General features: G+C 45.4%; 1 protein-coding gene across 14 annotated transcripts in view; it reads left to right on the top strand.

Moving 5' to 3' along the window:
• dtna (dystrobrevin, alpha) overlaps positions 1-17,679 on the top strand; it is a 364,320-nt gene that overhangs the window by 313,064 nt on the left and 33,577 nt on the right. For 12 of the 14 annotated variants that reach the window (XM_085992861.1, XM_085992862.1, XM_085992864.1 and 9 more), the window contains 2 exons: positions 3,344-3,509; positions 10,335-10,424. In XM_085992861.1, coding sequence (XP_085848987.1) covers positions 3,344-3,509; positions 10,335-10,424 — 256 coding nt within the window. Of the gene's footprint in view, positions 1-3,343; positions 3,510-10,334; positions 10,425-17,168; positions 17,349-17,679 lie in introns of all 14 variants that reach the window. The other 2 variants (XR_015079004.1, XR_015079005.1) reach the window with 1 other exon arrangement.

The raw sequence follows: 17,679 nt of genomic DNA on the forward strand, positions 1-17,679 counted from the left end.
GATTTTTGAACATTCTCGTGATCCACTTGCTGAGTCCCCACTGGCAGCATTTACTGTAAGGGGCATCACAGCAGAGGTCATCACTGAAGTCTTCTCTTCTGTGGAACACAGTCGGCCTTTGACACCACAGCTTTACTTCCTTATCCCCCTCTTTCAAATAAAGGGACAGTCCCTTGAACCCATCCTATCACATGACAACACATCAGCCCTCTTTGTTCCTACATGACCATGCCAATCATCATCACCTGAGCAAAGATGTCAGCACTGCATAAGTGCACCCTTTCTTGTATGTCATTAACCTCCAGCAATAACAAAACACCATATCAGTGCACACTTTATTTTACTACAGTAAAATCCAAAGTGCACACAATCAACTCCCTCTTTCTTAACACTGTGCTTCTTCTGGGTACCTTTTTCGTTTAACCTATTCTCATGCTTCTTCTGGGTGGTACCGGAGGGCCAGGATCGCAGGAGGTGGTTGGCTCCTCATGCTCTACAAAGGCTCATGGGCCTCGGGTGGCCTTCTTCTCAAGGCAGCTTGCTCCTGGTAGGGAACAACTGCTGGCTGCATCTCTGGAGCATGCCCCAGGCAGCCTGGTCTTGCCTCCCACATTCCACTGGCATGATACTCTGAAGGGGAAGGCCAGAGGCCGAGCATATATTGCTGTCCTGATGGCAATATCAAGCAGGTGGGCTCTAGCTGTTGCCATTCCACTGGGCCGACTGTGGGTCGACTGATCAGCGAGATGGCTGGTCTAATGGCCGCAATGAGATTCTGAAAGCCCTGAGACACAGCAGTCACCACAATCTGGAAGCTGCAATTCATGCTGTACTCCATTCTGTCCCCTATTGCCTTCGGAGCTGCACTCTACTTCCACAGAGATGGAGGCACAGATTCATCCCAGGCCCCTCCTTACATCGGGCTCTGCTCTAGAACACAATGAAGCTGCCACTCACTCCATTAGTGCCTGCAAGTAAGACAAAGCTTCCATGGTGTTGCCTCAAAGGACAGCTTTAGACTCTATAGTCACACCTGTCAGTTGGCGCACATCCTCGGACCTCGGAGCCTGCACATAGGTGCGATGTTGCTCAAACCCATGAGCTCTGGTTCCCACAAATCCGAAGGCAGCCTTACCTTCAGCCTGTGCTGGGAAGCGGGTATATCTTCACCCACTCCCTGCTCCTCCCGTTCCCTTGTGCCCTTGAATCACATGGTGCCACATCCTCACTTCTGCTACCTAATTTCCCCATATGAAAGTCTCTGAGCTGGTGTCTCCAATAAAGGAAGCAAGTGTTACAAGTTATTAATTGGATGGAGTTGAGGCAGAGGAAAATGGGACAGGATGAAGTAGCTGCAATTGGCGGGTGAGCTGGTCCTCATGCTTCTGATTGAAGTTTATAAGATGATGAAGGGAATAGATTGTGTTCGAGTTGACAGTTTGTTTCAATTAAATAGGCTAGGGAGGACCAGGGATCACAATTTTAAGTTGTATGAGGCCATATATAAGTTAGATGTCAGGAGGTGGTTCTTTTCCCAGAGATTGGTGCTCCTCTGGAACAGGCTGCTGGCTTGTGCACTGGATGCCGATTCGCTAAATTCCTGCAAGCGAGAGCTGGACCTCCTTCTGGCTGGGGCGGGATCACCTCTTACAAAAGGTAGGTACTGCAAGACCAGAGCGATCGCCTGGACTAGTTTTGATCACCTAGGGGGTCGGAGAGGAATTTCCCAGATTTTTCCCCCAAATTGGCCTGAGTTTTTATCTGGTTTTTTGCCACTTCCAGAAGATCACATGGTTTTCGGGTGGGGTGGAGAGTGTATATATTGTGATTCACAAGGTATCACAATTGTGGGGGACAGGCTGAATGGACCAGAGGTCTTTTCCTGTCCATCGTTGTTCATATGCACAGTTACTAACCTGGTGCGGCAAGATGCTGCCGACTTTGCCATCTCCTGCATCAAGAGCTGAGTGAGTGCCCACGAGCTCCATTGCCGAGACATCGAATCGGGTGAGAAGTTTAAGGGTGGAGATTTCTCCCTCCGATCATCTGTCTTTTGTGGGTATTGTGTGCCAATTCATCCTGCAAGAAGTTAGTGAATGAGGGTAAGGCTGGCAGTTGAGGTATGTGTGCCAATTGGCATGGGAGAGGTGAAGTAAGAGATGCAAGGGTTTAAATGGAGAAACAGGTTTTAGGCTTGAGCATGTAAGTAATTGTTTTGAGAAGAACTGGATAGCCTGCGTGCAAGAGGCTGAGTTACTACTGCCCTTAGCTAGCGTGCATTGTGAAGGATTAGTTGTGCAAATGTTGCTTTGAGGGTGAAGAGTGCTGTTACCCAGGGTGGACAAGGATGAAAAACAGGGAGTTCATATTGTGTTATCTTGCCTGCCATTAAACTTTTTGCAGCACTGTTCTGCATTGACCAAAAGCTTAACTGGCCCAGCCATATCAAGGTGGTGGTTATAAAAGCAGAGCAGAGACTGGGTACTCTGCAACAATTGGCTCCTCTCTGACCCCTCAAAGCCTCTCCAGTATCTACATGGCTTAAGTGAGGAGTGTGATAGAATACCCACCATTATCTTTTGTACGTGCACCTGCAGCAACACTCAAAAACTCAACACCATCTATGACAGAGCAGGTTACTTGATCAGCACCCTTGACATTGGACTCAATATCCACCTTGTCCAGCACTAGTGCACTGTGGCTGCAGCACGTACTAATATACAGATGTACTGCAGCAGCTCACCAAGTTTACTTCAGCAGCACATCCCAGCCCCATGGCCTCTACCACTGTGATGGACAACAGCAGCAACATCATAGGAACATCATCAGCTCCAATTCCCCCCACCCCCCAACTAAGTCACTCACCATCCTGTCATCGGCATATATCGCTGTTCCTTCATTGGGAATGGATCAAAATCTTGGAAATCCCTACCTAACACCATCATGGGAACACCATCAGCATAAGGACTGTTGTTGTTCAAGCAGAAAGCAGTTTTTAAGAGGTAGCTTTGTATTTAACGATTGAGAACTGGAACTGTCCATTGTGGAATTTTTATTATACTAACTTCTACCGTATGTTCTGGACTGCTGAGTGGAAGGGACTGGGTAAAGTGCAGAGGTCATCACTGAGTAAAGTAAATGCATTGTTCTCATTCTCCATTACTAAAGAAGCTCAATTTGAAACAATAAAGGAAGGTCAATTTAGCAAACTTGCGGTGAAGGGATGGTCCTGCTTCTCATTAAATTAATACAAAAAATAGTTTTATAATGTTACCCAAAAGATGTCTTCTGTGCAATTGGTATATACTGTATGTAGTAACATAATATTTTTTATTGTTTTCAGACTCAGGGGGCAGGATCCCCTCGTTCTTCACCAAGTCACACTATTAGTCGATCTGTTCCTATTCCAATGCCTATCAGATCAACCTCCGCTTGCTCAACTCCGACCCATACACCTCAGGACTCGCTGACAGGGGTTGGAGGAGATGTACAGGAAGCATTTGCACAGAGTGAGTCATTCTCAATATTACTGTCGGAAAAAGTAGATATTGAAGGAGAAATTGGTCCTCATGGCACCTGTTTTTTAGGTGCAAAATATATGCAGGGGGTGGGGCCAACTTCCAGGCATGATCTTCTGTGCCTCAATACCATCCCCCCCTCAGAAGTGCACCAGATGCCAAATTAGCACCTGGCAACTTCCAAGTGCCCTGGAAGTCAGCCTGAAACCAACGTTAGGTGCCTTGAATACGCTAATCAGAGAGCTAAAGCCTGTTTCAGGACCTGTTGATGCCAAATCTGGCAAAAACTGGGTGGAGCAATTTGAGAAGTTGCCTGCTCTTCCAGGTCAATGGCAGCCAAACCAGTAGTCCTTAAAGGGACCACAGAAAGCTACTGAACAAGAGGTAAGTTTTTCTTATTTCACTTACCTTAATGTGGAGCCGGGAGGAGCTCCTCTTTGCCCCACAGCAATACTACATGTAACACTGTCGGCTCGTGCTTCAGAAATTCAGCGGGAGGTTATCAGTAGCTGGTCGCGCCCCGTGACGCTGTGCCGCCAGCGATGACGCCATCGACGTGCGCAGCGCCCCGCTTGAACTCCAGCCACAAACTTCTCTTGCGCCTCCTGACCTATCGCCGGATGATATGTCCAACAGGGTCAGGGGGTGTTATTGCAGCAGTGGCAGCACTACTTAAAGGGCAGGTGTTGGGAGGCCATTTTTATTTTGGCCGACTGCCAGCACCAGCCCCCTTTCCCTTTTTTATGCAGGGTGCCAGCCGCAATCGCTCAGCCCAGCACTCCTCTTGAGTGCCGAGCTGTTTTCACAGCTCCCAGCTCCCCGGTGGTCCAGCAGGGCCCCGGTGTGTGCAGCACTAGGCCCCTCCCCTTTAATCAGGGGAGGAGGCCTGCGATTAAACTACAAGCTGCTGCGCATGTCGCTGTTGCACGTAGTGCCACGAACTTCAGTAGTAGCGCCCCAAGCAGGAGGTGGAGGGCTTTCCAGTAGCGTTCCACCACCTGCTTGGGGCGCTACTACTGAATTTACGGTGGAGGGACGCTAACGTTTTCGGGGCGTCAAAATTAGCGCCCCGGCAACGTTATCGTCCCAAAAGGGGCACCACCCAATTTTTCCCCCATAGAATCACAGAAATTTACGACACAAAAGGAGGCTATTTGACCCATCGTGTCTGTGACGGCTGAAAAAGAGCTATCCAGCCTAATTCCATTCTGCAGCTCTTGGTCCGTAGCTGCAGGTTATGGCATTTCAAGTGCATATCCAAGTACTTTCTAAATACGATGAGGGTTTCTGCCTCTCTCACTACATTTATCTCATCTAATATTTCTCACTCCTCCTCCTTAACTACGATGTCTGCATCGCCCCTCTCTTTTGTGAAGACAGATGCAAAGTATTCATTAAGAACCACACCCACATCTTCCACCTCCACACACAGGTTAACTTTTTGGTCTCTAATATGCCCTACTCTTTCTTTAGTTATCCTCTTGCTCTTTATGTATTTATAAAACATCTTTGGGTTTTCCTTGATTTTACTTGCCAATATTTTTTCATGCCTCCCTTTGCTTTCCTAATTTCCTTTTTAATTTCACCCCTGCACTTTCTATACCCCTCTCGGCTTTCTGCAGTATTTAGTTCTCGGTATCTGAGATAAGCTTCCCTTTTTTTGCCTTATCTTACTCTGTATACCCCTTGACATCCAGGGGGCTCTAGATTTGGGAGTCCCACCCTTTTTCTTTGTGGAAACATATTTGCTCTGAACCCTCACTATCTCCTTGAATGCCTCCCACTGCTCTGATACTGATTTACATTCAAGTTTCTGTTTCCATTCCACTTTTGCTAAATCACATCTCAGCTTAGTAAAGTTGGCCCTTCCCCAATTGAGAACTTTCTCCTTTTACGTTCTTCAGTTCAACCCATATGGCCTCATTTGATATAAAAACAGAAAATTCTGGAAATACTCAGCAGGTCAGGCAGCATCTGTGGAGAGAGAAACAGAGTTAACGTTACAGTTAAAGTTCCGTTTACCTTTACCTTCATTTACCTTTCTTTAAGACAGGTTGAGAAAGTGGTTAAAAAAGAATACGGGATCCTGAGGATGCTGAGGGAGGTTAAGGAGGAACTCACGGAGGTACTGGCCATAATCTTCCAATCCTCCTTAGATACGGGGGTGGTGCCAGTGGACTGGAGAATAGCAAATGTTGCACCATTGTTGAAAAAAGGGTGTAAGGATAAACCCAGCAACTACAGGCCAGTCAGTTTAACCTCGGTAGTGGGGAAGCTTTTGGAAACGATAATCAGGGACAAAGTTAACATAGCAGATGAAATTTAATGCAGAAAAGTGCGAAGTGATACATTTTGGTAGGAAGAATGAGGAGAGGCAATATAAACTAAAAGGTACAATCCTAAAGGGGGTGCATGAACAGAGAGACCTGGGGATATATGTGCACAAATCGTTGAAAGTGGCAGGGCAGGTTGAGAAAGTGGTTAAAAAAGCATACAGGATACTGGGCTTCATAAATAGAAGCATAGAGTACAAAAGCAAGGAACTTATGATGAACCTTTATAAAACACTGGTTCGGCCTCAACTGGAGTATTGTGTCCAATTCTGGGCACCACACTTTAGGAAAGATGTGAAGGCCTTAAAGAGGGTGCAGAAAGGATTTACGAGAATGATTACAGGGATGAGGGACTTCAGTTTCATGGATGGACTCGGGAAACTGGGGTTGTTCGCCTTAGAGCAGAGAAGGTTGAAAGGAGATTTGATAGAGGTATTCAAAGTCATGAGGGGTCTAGACAGAGTAGATAGAGAGAAATTGTTCCCATTGGTGGGAGTGTCGAGAACCAGAGGACACAGATTGGCAAAAGAACCAAAGGCAACATGAGAAAAAACTTTTTTACGCAGCGAGTGGTTATGATCTGGAATGCACTGCCTGAAAGGATGGTGGAGGCAGACTCCATTGTGGCTTTCAAAAGGGAATTGGATAAGTACCTGAAGGAAAAAAATTTGCAGGGCTACAGGGAAAGGGGGGGAGAGTGGGACTAGCTGAGGTGCTCTTGCAGAGAGCCAGCACAGGCTTGATGGGCCGAATGGCCTCCTTCTGTGCTGTAACCATTCTATGATTACATAGAAGATAGGAGCAGGAGTAGGCCATTCAGCCCCTCGAGCCTGCTCCGCCATTCAACGAGATCATGGCTGATCATCCAAATTCAGTACCCTGTCCCTGCTTTCTCCCCATATCCCTTGATCCCTTTAGCCTTAAGAAATATATCCAACTCCTTCTTGAATATATTTAATGAATTGGCCTCCACTGCCTTCTGTGGTAGAGAATTCTACAGCTTCACTCTCTGGGTGAAGAAATTCCTCCTCATCTCTGTCCTTATTGGCTTACCCCTTATCCTTAGACTGTGACCCCTGGTTCTGGACTCCCCGACCATCGGGAACATCCTTCCTGCATCTAGTCTGTTGATGATTCTTCTAACATATCATCGCTCCTCGTAGCTGTAATTGTTTCTTTAACCAATATTGCGATGCCCCCTCCTTTTTATCCCCCTTCTATCTTGTCTGAAATCCCTGTCTGTCTCACTCCCAGTCTCTCTCTCTCTCTCTCTCTCACACTCCCAGTCTCTCTCTCTCTCTCTATCTCTCTCTCACTCCCAGTCTCTCTCTCTCTCACACACTCCCAGTCTCTCTCTCACACACTCCCAGTCTCTCTCTCTCTCTCTCTCTCACACACTCCCACTCTCTCTCTCTCTCTCTCTCACACACTCCCACTCTCTCTCTCTCTCTCTCTCTCTCACACACTCCCTCTCTCTCTCTCTCACACTCCCACTCTCTCTCACACTCCCTCTCTCTCTCTCTCTCTCACACTCCCAGTCTCTCTCTCTCTCACACACTCCCACTCTCTCTCACACTCCCAGACTCTCTCTCTCACACTCCCAGTCTCTCTCTCTCTCACACACTCCCACTCTCTCTCACACTCCCAGACTCTCTCTCTCACACTCCCAGTCTCTCTCTCTCTCTCACTCTCAGTCTCTCTCTCACACTCCCAGTCTCTCGCTCTCTCTCACACTTCCAGTCTCTCTCTCTCTCTCTCTCTCACACTCCCAGTCTCTCTCTCTTCCCCCCAATCTCTCTTTCTTTCTCTTCTCCCCCCAATCTCTCTCTCTCTTCTCCCCCCAGTCTCTCTCTCTCTCTCTCCCCAGTCTCTCTCTCTCTCACCCCGTCTCTCTCTCCTTTCCTCTCTCTCTCTCTCCTTCCCCCTCTCTCTCTCTCTCCTTCCCCCTCTCTCTCTGTCTCCTTCCCCCTCTCTCTCTCCCCTTCCCCCTCTCTCTCTCCCTCTCTCCTTCCCTCTCTCTCTCTCTCCCTCTCTCTCTCTCCTTCCCTCTCTCTCTCTCTCCTTCCATCTCTCTCTCTCTCTCTCTCTCTCTCTCCTTCCCTCTCTCTCTCTCTCTCCTTCCCTCTCTCTCTCTCTCTCCTTCCCTCTCTCTCTCTCTCTCTCCTTCCCTCTCTCTCCTTCCCTCTCTCTCTCTCTCCTTCCCTCTCTCTCTCTCTCCTTCCCTCTCTCTCTTCCCCCCCAGTCGCTCCCTCTCTCTCTTCCAATAACAACATGCCCTCAAAAAAGCCTTGGCACCGCCAGGCACCCCCAGCTAGTTGAAGTATATACCACTATAAGCACTGCCAAACCCCTTTGTTGTCTGTGTTCTAGCCTTTGTTTCCTCTGCCTTCCAAACTCACTTACTAATTTTCTGGCTTCCATTTCCAGCTATGCTTCTCTCCTCTCTGAATCTACACTCAAGTTCCCATCCCTCCTGCCAAGCTAGTTTAAACCTCCAGAACAGCATATAGAAAGTTCAGATGAGATCTAAAAAAGGGAATAAGAGGGGCAAAGAAAGTGTATATGAGAATAGATTAGCGGCTAACATAAAAGGAAACCCAAAAGTCTTTTATAAACACATAAATAATAAAAGGATTGTCAAAGGAAGGCTGGGGCCAATTAAGGACCTAATAGGAGATCTTATTGTGGAGGCAGAGGGCATGACTGAGGTACTAAAGGAGTACTTTGCATTTGTCTTCACTAGAGAAGAGGATGATGCCAATGTAGCAGTAAAGGAAGAGGCAGTAGTGATATTGGATAGGATAAAAATAGATAAAGAAGATGTACTTAAAAGGTTGGCAGTCCTCAAAGTAAAAACCTCACCCTGTCCAGATGGGATGCATCCTAGGTTATTAAGGGAAGTAAGGGTGGAAATTGTCAGGGCTCTGGTCAAAATCTTCCAATCCTCCTTGCATATGGCGGTAGTGTCAGAGAACTGGAGGATTGCAAATGTTACACCCCTGTTTAAAAAAGGGGAGAGGGATAAACCCGGCAACTACAAGCCAGTCAGCCTAACATAAGTGGTGGGGAAACCTTTAGAGACAATAATCCGGGACAAAATTAATTGGCCTTTGGAAAAGTATGCACTAATAAATGATAGTCAGCACGGAGTTGTTAAAGGCTAATCGTGTTTGGCTAACTTGATTGCGTTCTTTGATGAAGTAACAGAGAGGGTTGCTGAGGGTAGTGCGGTTGATATATATATGGACTTTCAAAAGGGGTTTGACAAAGTACCACATAAATAGACTTGCTAGCAAAATTAAAGCCCATGGGATTAAAGGGACAGTGGCAGCATGGATACAGAATTGGCTATGGGACAGAAAGCAGAGAGTAGTAGTGAACAGTTGTTTTTCAGACTGAAGGGAATTATGCAGTGGTGTTCCCCAAGGATCAGTATTAGGACCGCGGCTCTTTTTGATCTATATTAATGACCTGAACATGGGAATACAGGGCATAATTTCAAAGTTTGCTGATGATACGAAACTTGGAAATGTAGTAAACGATAAGGAGGATAGTAACAGACTGATAAAATGGCTGATGAAATTTAACACGGAGAAGCGTGACATGATACATTTTGGCAGGAAGAATGAGGAAAGGCTATATGAATTAAATGGTACAATTTTAAAGGGGGTGCAAGAACAGAGAGACCTGGGGGTGTTTGTACACAAATCTTTGAATGTGGCAGGACAGGTTGAGATGTTAAAAAAGCATATGGGATCCTTGGCATTATTAATAGAGGAATAGAATACAAAAGCAAGGAACATTGCTTCGGCTTCAGCTAGAGTATTGTGTACAGTTCTAGGCAACACGCTTTAGGAAGGATGGCAAGGCCTTGGCGAGGATGCAGAAGAGATTTACCAGAATGGTACCAGAGATGAGGGTCTTCAGTTATGTGGAGAGACTGGAGAAGCTGGGGTTGTTCTCCTTAGAACAGAGAAGATTAAGAGGAGATTTAATTGAGTTTGATAGAGTAAATAAAGAGAAACTGTTTCCAGTGGCAGAAGGATCGGTAGCCAGAGGACACAGATTTAAGGTGATTGGCAAAAAAAAACAAAGGCGACATGAGGAAACTTTTTTTTACACAGCGAGTTGTTGTGATCTGGAATGTACTACCTGTAAGGGTGGTGGAAGCTGATTCAACAATAACATTCAAAAGCAAATTGAATAAATACTAAAGGGAAAAAAATTACAGGGCAATGGGGAAAGAGCAGGGGATTAGAATTAATTGAACAGCTCTATTGAAGAGCCGGCACAGGCAAGATGGGCCCAATGGTCTCCTTCTGTGCTATGTCATTCTATGATTCATGGAGTAGCAGAAATTTTTATTTTAAAATGACCAACATAATTTGGCATGAAAGCTCTTGTATAAAAAATTAAATTGTAGCATTCCATTCTGTGTTGCCATGTGTTTTTTTAAAACAAACATACTATGCTCTCTTTGTAGGCTCTAGGCGAAATTTGAGAAATGACCTGTTAGTGGCAGCAGATTCCATTACAAACACAATGTCCTCTTTGGTGAAAGAGTTGAATTCGGGTAAGTGGTCGTATTTAGTAAAAATCCTATCTGCTGTATGGTATTTATATTACCCTGATACATTAATGTTATGATCAGCCTTGTGATGAAGAGAAGCCTTTTATGATCACTTTTCCAGCCTTCAAGCTAGTTTTTAGTGACCTTGGTACCTGGACCCCTAAATCTCTTTGTTCATCTATCCTCCGCAGTACTTCCCCACTTAGATTATACCCCCATCTGTCATTCACACATCCAAAGTATACTACCTCATGCTTTGTTACATTAAACTGAATCTACCATCATTCTGCCTACTCACTTAATCTCTTGATATCCTTTTTCAATCTATACCTCCTTGCTCAGTATCATCTACATATTTGAATGAATTCCTCTCTATTCCGTAATACAAGTCATTTTTTATATATGCTTCGGCCCAGAATTGATCCTTGTCACTACCACTTTGAATAGGTTCTACTGTTGGTCCATAGATTTACCAACTAATCATTTTTCCCATACTATTCCAGCCAATTCCTTCCTCATTCCTTCAAAGTTAGTCTTAGTTAAATCCAAAACCTTGTTTTGTGACCCTCCTTTCTCCTCTTCAAGCTGATAGTGAATTCAGTTGTATTATGGTCACTATTCCCAAGATGCTGTTTTACTAGCAGGTCTCTAGTTTGTTACTCATAACTAAATCAAGTATCGCCAAGTCCCTTGTCAGGTTGACAACATGTTGCTTTAGAAAATCTGAAATGCATTCAATAAATTGTTTACTACATGTGTTGCTATTTTTCTCCCAGTCCTTACAGACTGAAATCAATTGTTAACGTCATTATTATTCTTACAGGGATGAATATATACTTACATTAAATCATCATAGTCTGGAGATTTTCCTGCCCATAGTGATTCCACCTGTTGATTACATTAATACTACACACCCCCCTCCCCCTTTTCTGTTTTCGCTATGCTTTCTTAAGAAATCCTATATCCTGGTATATTTAGCTCCAATCTTGCCTGGGCTGCAGCCAGCTCTCTGTAATTGCTTCCACATCATATTCCTCCAGCTGGATTTATACTGCTCATCAATGTTCCCTTTAAGCTGCGTGTCTACGCGGTCACACAATGCTCTGAAGGTCCCGCACAGCTCGTGAGCTGGCTTTTAACTAGAAAAACCGTGCAAGCGCGGAATTTTGAATGACCCGTGCAGCCTGATAAAGGGGCCGCGCGGGTCAACAAAAAATGAGAGGGAACATGGCTGCTCATTCCTCTTAATTTATTTGGAATACTCTTGGTGTTGGTACAAAGACAACTTGTTTGATTAACTGTCTTCCCTCTTTTAGCTTTTCCACCCATTGGTCCCTTTCCCTGTTAATTTTTACCACCTTGCTTAATTTCTGTAAAGCTTTCCACCTCCACATCTTAATTTTTTCTCTCAATTCCCTCCCACGTTATCTAGGTCAACTTAGGTGAAGCCCATCCAGTCTGTATTGCTTTGCCCACTCAAGAACTGGTCCCAATGCTCTAAGAATCTAAAATCTTCCCTTTTACACCATCTGTGAAGCCACTTACTTTCAAGACTCACACTGAGAGTGACTGAGACCCTTGGAACCATAACTCAAGAAAGAAGACCTTAAAGAGAGGAGAGAAAGGGAGCAAATTACTGGGAGAATAAAAAGAAAATAGCTGATTGCTCTCCCAAGCAATTACTGATGAGTGGCTGAGTCATACAAAATAATAAGGCCCTCGGTTTGATTCCTGGTCTGTGCTGAGTTAGCTGATCTCAGACAGCCTAGCAGTAGTGGTGCTACAATTGGCCTCAGTGCTCAAGGATTAGGGACAGGAGACTAGACAGAATTCCTGCTCCAACCTTTATCCAATGACTCCTCTTGAAAGTGCATGAGGCAGACTTTCTTGTTCTTGTACCTGACACTATTGGATCATGTGGGCATAGTGGAAACAGGAAACAGGATAGGGAGGAGTGTACATCCCTGATGGAGCCTACCCGGTTTTCTGTCCATTCATTTAAATGGATGGAAAATTGGACAGGCTCCCTTATGCACTCCTGCCCGCCCGATGTTCCTGCATTTATTGTGTCTAGGTGATCCATTAGCCCCAGGCTCAGGAACAAGAAAATCTGCTCAAGTGTGTGCCAATGTTAGTTGACAACACAATCGACCTGTGAATCCACAATGATTGAATAGCCTGCTGATCTTCATGTACTACTGAGTAAGTGCTGTGCTGTGGGTGTACTTTCAGGTGAGATGATAAACCGAGGTCCCTCCTCTGCCTTCTCAGATTGATGTAAAAGATCTACTTGAAGAAATGCAGGGGAGCTCTATTGGTGTTCTGGCTAATGATTATTCCTCAACCAACAACAACCAAAACAAATGATCTGGTCATTTATATCTTTGTTATTGTTAGATCCGTGATTCTGAGAGTATGATGTTTTTCAATAACCACACGAATGCTGTAACTTAACAATCAACAGGTATTTACTGGAGTAGGGTAGTCTCAAGACTGGGGTACAGAGGCATGCTCAAGGCTTATATACAGGTGTGGTCACTGCCGGTACTACAGTATACAGGAGCTGTAAAAGTAGTTCTCTCTTAAAGGTACATACATTACAATTCCTCCCCTTTTAGATTAGTAGTACCCATAATATTCAAATATCAATTAACACTTTAACATGTACATTAAACAACAATAGTCCATTTATAGATTCAGTCTTTGGGGCGGCTTCCTGATCCTTTCGGGATAGCGCCTTTCCTGAGGTTCTTGTTCTTGGTGCGGAGGCGATTCTGGCCCCTTTTCATCGGTTAGTTCATCGGGTTCCACTGCGACTGGTTCAGAGGTAGATGCCACCGGTATGTCGGGTTCATCCCCAGGTACGCAAGACATGGGGTTGACTCATTCCTGTGACGCTAAGATCTGATCAACGTGGCGTCTCACAATGTTCTCCCCGACATCCACTGTGTACATTAATGGCCCCTGCCTTGTGCATATCGTTCCGGGTTGCCATTTCTCTGTTCGGTAGTCACAGGCCAAGACTGGTTGTCCTATGTTGAAGCTCCTTGTCGGCTTCTCATTGATGTGCTGGAATTGTTTATCCTCAACATTTCTTCGCACATTTGGTCTGAGCAAGTCCAGACGAGATCTCAACCTTCGGTTAAAGAACATCATGGCCGGGGTCTGGTTGGTAACTGCATGTGTCGCGTTTCGGTAGGCTAATAAGAAATTGTCCACCTTATGCTGTAGTGGAATTTCATCGTCGCACATGGCCTTTATCGCCTTCTTAAAGGTTTGTACGAACCTCTCAGCCAATCCATCTGTGGCTGGATGATACGGGGTGGATGTGTAATGCCTTACCCCATTCCTTCTCATAAATTTTCGAAACTCTTCAGACACAAACTGTGGTCCATTATCAGAGCAAATCTGCTCTGGCAAGCCGTTTCTGGGAAATATGGTCCGTAGGACTGCAATCGTTTTCTCTGTAGTGGTTGAGGACATTTTTATCACCTCAGGCCACTTCGAATGAGCATCCACTGCTATTAAGAACATTGAGTCCATGAATGGACCAGCGAAATCAATATGCACCCGTTGCCATGGAGAGGAGGGCCACTCCCATGGGTGTAGAGGGGCCTGTGGTGGTGCATTTTGGACCTTCTGGCATCCTGAGCAGCTCTTGGTTAGGTCTTCGATTTGTTGATCGATTCCCGGCCACCACACAAGCCCTAGCAAGGCTTATCATTTTCACTCCCCCAAGATGACCTTCATGTAGCTCATTTAGCACTCTCTCCCTTAACTTGGGTGGAATCACCACTCTGGATCCACACATCACTGTCCCCTGGCATACTGACAGCTGTTCTCTTCTGGATGAGAATGCTGGCAACAGTGAGTCGCCATGTGTTGGCCATCCCCTCACCGTCAAATCATATACCCGAGACAGTGTCGGATCATTGCGGGTCTCCTTCTCTATATCCGCGTTCGTTACTGGCAATCGTTCAATTATTGACGAATAAAATATCTCGATAGGGTCCACTGCTGGTGCTTCCTCCACAGTAGGCAGTGTCAGGCGCGATAGCCCATCAGCGTTTCCATGCTGTTTCGTGCCTTTATATATCACTTTCACCCTTATTTTTCCTTTGGGGTAGACATTTTGCCCCGTGTACGTCTTCAAGACAATCTCTGTAGCTTTCAAGGGTATATGTGAAAATAGCCGCTTGTAGTCCCTTTGGTTTATGACTGTTAGGGCTGATCCTGTGTCCAATTCCATTTTCACTTGGACTCCGTCTATCTTGAGTGTAACCCAGATAGTCTGGTGATCCTCCATTTTGGTTACCTTATGTAGTTTCAGACAACCCAGCTCCTTGCTTCCGGAGTCTGTGTCACTTTTCTGTTCATCTGAACTACTGTCAATCACCTTGTGTACCTTTTTGTACTTCTCCTGTGGAGATTTCTTACTGTTGGTTTTCTTCCCAGACCTGCAGACTCTTGCTATGTGTCCTGCTTTCCCACACTGTCTGCACACTTGGTCCTTGAACCAACAGTCTTTCTGGTCATGTGTTGTTCTGCCGCAGCGATAGCACTTCCCTGTTCCATAGGACATTTCATTGGTGCCATATTCTTGCGGTCTCCGTTGTATCTCTGCAGCGCACCTTGCGGCTGCTTCGTGTGATACTGCCATACTGAAAGCTTTGTCCAGCGTAAGATCCTTTTCTGATAGAAGCCGTTTCTGGGTTCCCTCACTTTGCAGCCCACACACAAACTTGTTCCTTAACGTATCTGCTAGTCCCACTCCAAACTGGCAGTGTTTCGATAGCTTGCGCAGTTCCGTTAAGTACTCAGCATTGCTTTCGTCTTTGTGTTGGTTCCTTTTATGGAAATTAAATCGTTCTGCTATCAGCAGCGGTGTGGGGTTTAAGTGGTCCTGTAGGATTTCTACTATGCTTTCGAGATTCTTGTTCACAGGCTTCTCTGGGGTTATTAGGTTTCGCAGTAACCCATAAGTTTTTGCACCCATGGAATTTAACAAAACCAGTGCTTTCCTAGCATCTGGCACTTCATTCGCCCTGCAGTACACCTCAATATGTTCCACATATGTCGCCCAATCTTCGACTCCATTGTCGAACGTAGAGATACTGCCACTCTTCGGCATCCCTGGGTGTGATTTAACTGTCAAATATGGCGTCTCCCGCATTTCCCCTTCTTCTCCGCTGGCACAAAATGGCGTCTCCCACGCTTTCCTTCCTTCCCGCGCTTGCCCTTCTTCTCCGCTGCGGCTTCTAAAAATGGCGTCTCCCGCGCTCTTCCTTCTCCGCGGCTCAATGGCGTCTCTCGTGCTCTCCCTTCTTCTCCCCGCGGACACTGTTCAGCCCTTGAGCCCTGGCTGTGCTCTGCACGTTTTTTTTTTTTTTTCTTTCTGTGCGCCTTTCCTGTTTCCGCCGCCCGGTCCTGAACCCGGCTGCTGCTTTACCCTCTCTCTCTCCGTTTTGTTTTTCCTCGACGCCGCTCGGTTTTCAATCCCCGGCTGCGCCCTGTGCGCTTCACCCTCTATCTTACCCCGTCGACGCTGCTCGGCTTTTTCTCCGCCGTCGGTCGGCTCCAGCCGCCGCTGTCTGGGAAGGGTCTGCGCTGTACCTGTCGTCAGTCTGTTGCTGATCGTCGTGGCTGGGGAACCAAGCCCGGCTCTCCACAGCCTCCCCTGCGATGTTCACTCTCTGCCAGACGACTGGGCAGTTGCTCGTGGTCGACGCCCGTGCTTCTGGCCTCGACTTTCTTCCACCGCCCTCCGGAGCGAATCCTCGAAGGGAAATGCAGAGTTGCAGGTAGATTCGAATCGACACTCGTCGCCACTGTTAGATCCGTGATTCTGAGAGTATGATGTTTTTGAATAACCACACGGATGCTGTAACTTAACAATCAACAGGTATTTACTGGAGTAGGGTAGTCTCAAGACTGGGGTACAGAGGCATGCTCAAGGCTTATATACAGGTGTGGTCACTGCCGGTACTACAGTATACAGGAGCTGTAAAAGTAGTTCTCTCTTAAAGGTACATACACTACAGTTATTGATAGGACCTTGTCCGTAAATTGATTGCCACATTTGCCTACATTATAGTAGTGACTACATTTCAAAAGTACTTCATTGTCTGAAATGCTTTGGGGGCATCCCTAGGATGTGAAAGGTGCTACAGAAATGCAAGTTCTTCTTTTCCTCTGAATAATGGGCACTTGAATGGGTTACACGGGCAAGAAGTCAACACTATCAAGAAAATGTAAAGAAACATTTGGTGAGAGAAAAAATATAAAATAGCTGACTACCTCATCTGCTCTTTTGAACCATTATAAATTTCACCAGCAATCAGAGGCAAGTGAGCAGAACTCCATGCGCGTGTTTCAGTACAAACGCCTGAGGCCCAGTTTTCTCCAACGTGAGCATCCAGTAAAAATGCACTGCTACAAAAATATAAAAGCTGAAAAATAAATTGATTTATAAGATGAAGACATATTGACCCACTGGTTATTTTGAGTCCTGCATGTGATACTCATGAATTAAGACCAGTCACATTCATAAAGCAGTGTCATTATTGTAATAACTAGTTGAATACTTTAATTGTTCTGTATCTCCACTTTCAACCATTTGCTACGAAGGGAAAGGGATGGTGTGAATAACTAATTTTTCTGTAGCTATCACTGATGCCATACAACATTTGGTGACGGTGTGTGCTTTGTGAAGGGACCCTCACTGATTATTTTTCCCTTTCCTCTTAGAAGGGGCCACGATCTGAAGACATTCAATTTACAATCCTAATTGATAAAAATGTCCAAGAACACCCACTCAGGGTAGCTGAATTTGAATGTCAAGCCAGAATGGGAATTCATAACTAAACATAAGAGTGCAGTGTTCTGAGCTATAAAGTTGTTCATGTCCTTTATTTCTACTAAATATAGGTGAATATATATTTCAATAAGTTTGTATTGATTTCTTTGACTTTCCTTACAATTCAACTTGAGTACTGTGGACTGAAGAAAAATAAAAATGAAGTTAAAACATTATTGAGTTAGTGTGTGCCAAGTGACATCCCCTCCAGGAATGCAGTAGCTTTTCTGAACCATATCTAAAAATAATGCAAGAGTAGAATTTTCCATGTTCTTTAGAGTGTGCTATAAATAAGCACATTCAATACATCGTACAGCTTGTCCATAGTGTGTTTTGTAATGCTCAGCATTATCTTTGAGAAAGTGAAGCAGTGTGAAAGTTGATAGAATGTCTAGCATAAGA

Source organism: Somniosus microcephalus, chromosome 7, assembly GCF_052327205.1.
Source record: "Somniosus microcephalus isolate GS21.2 chromosome 7, FLI_Smic_1.0, whole genome shotgun sequence".
Lineage (NCBI taxonomy): Eukaryota > Metazoa > Chordata > Chondrichthyes > Squaliformes > Somniosidae > Somniosus > Somniosus microcephalus.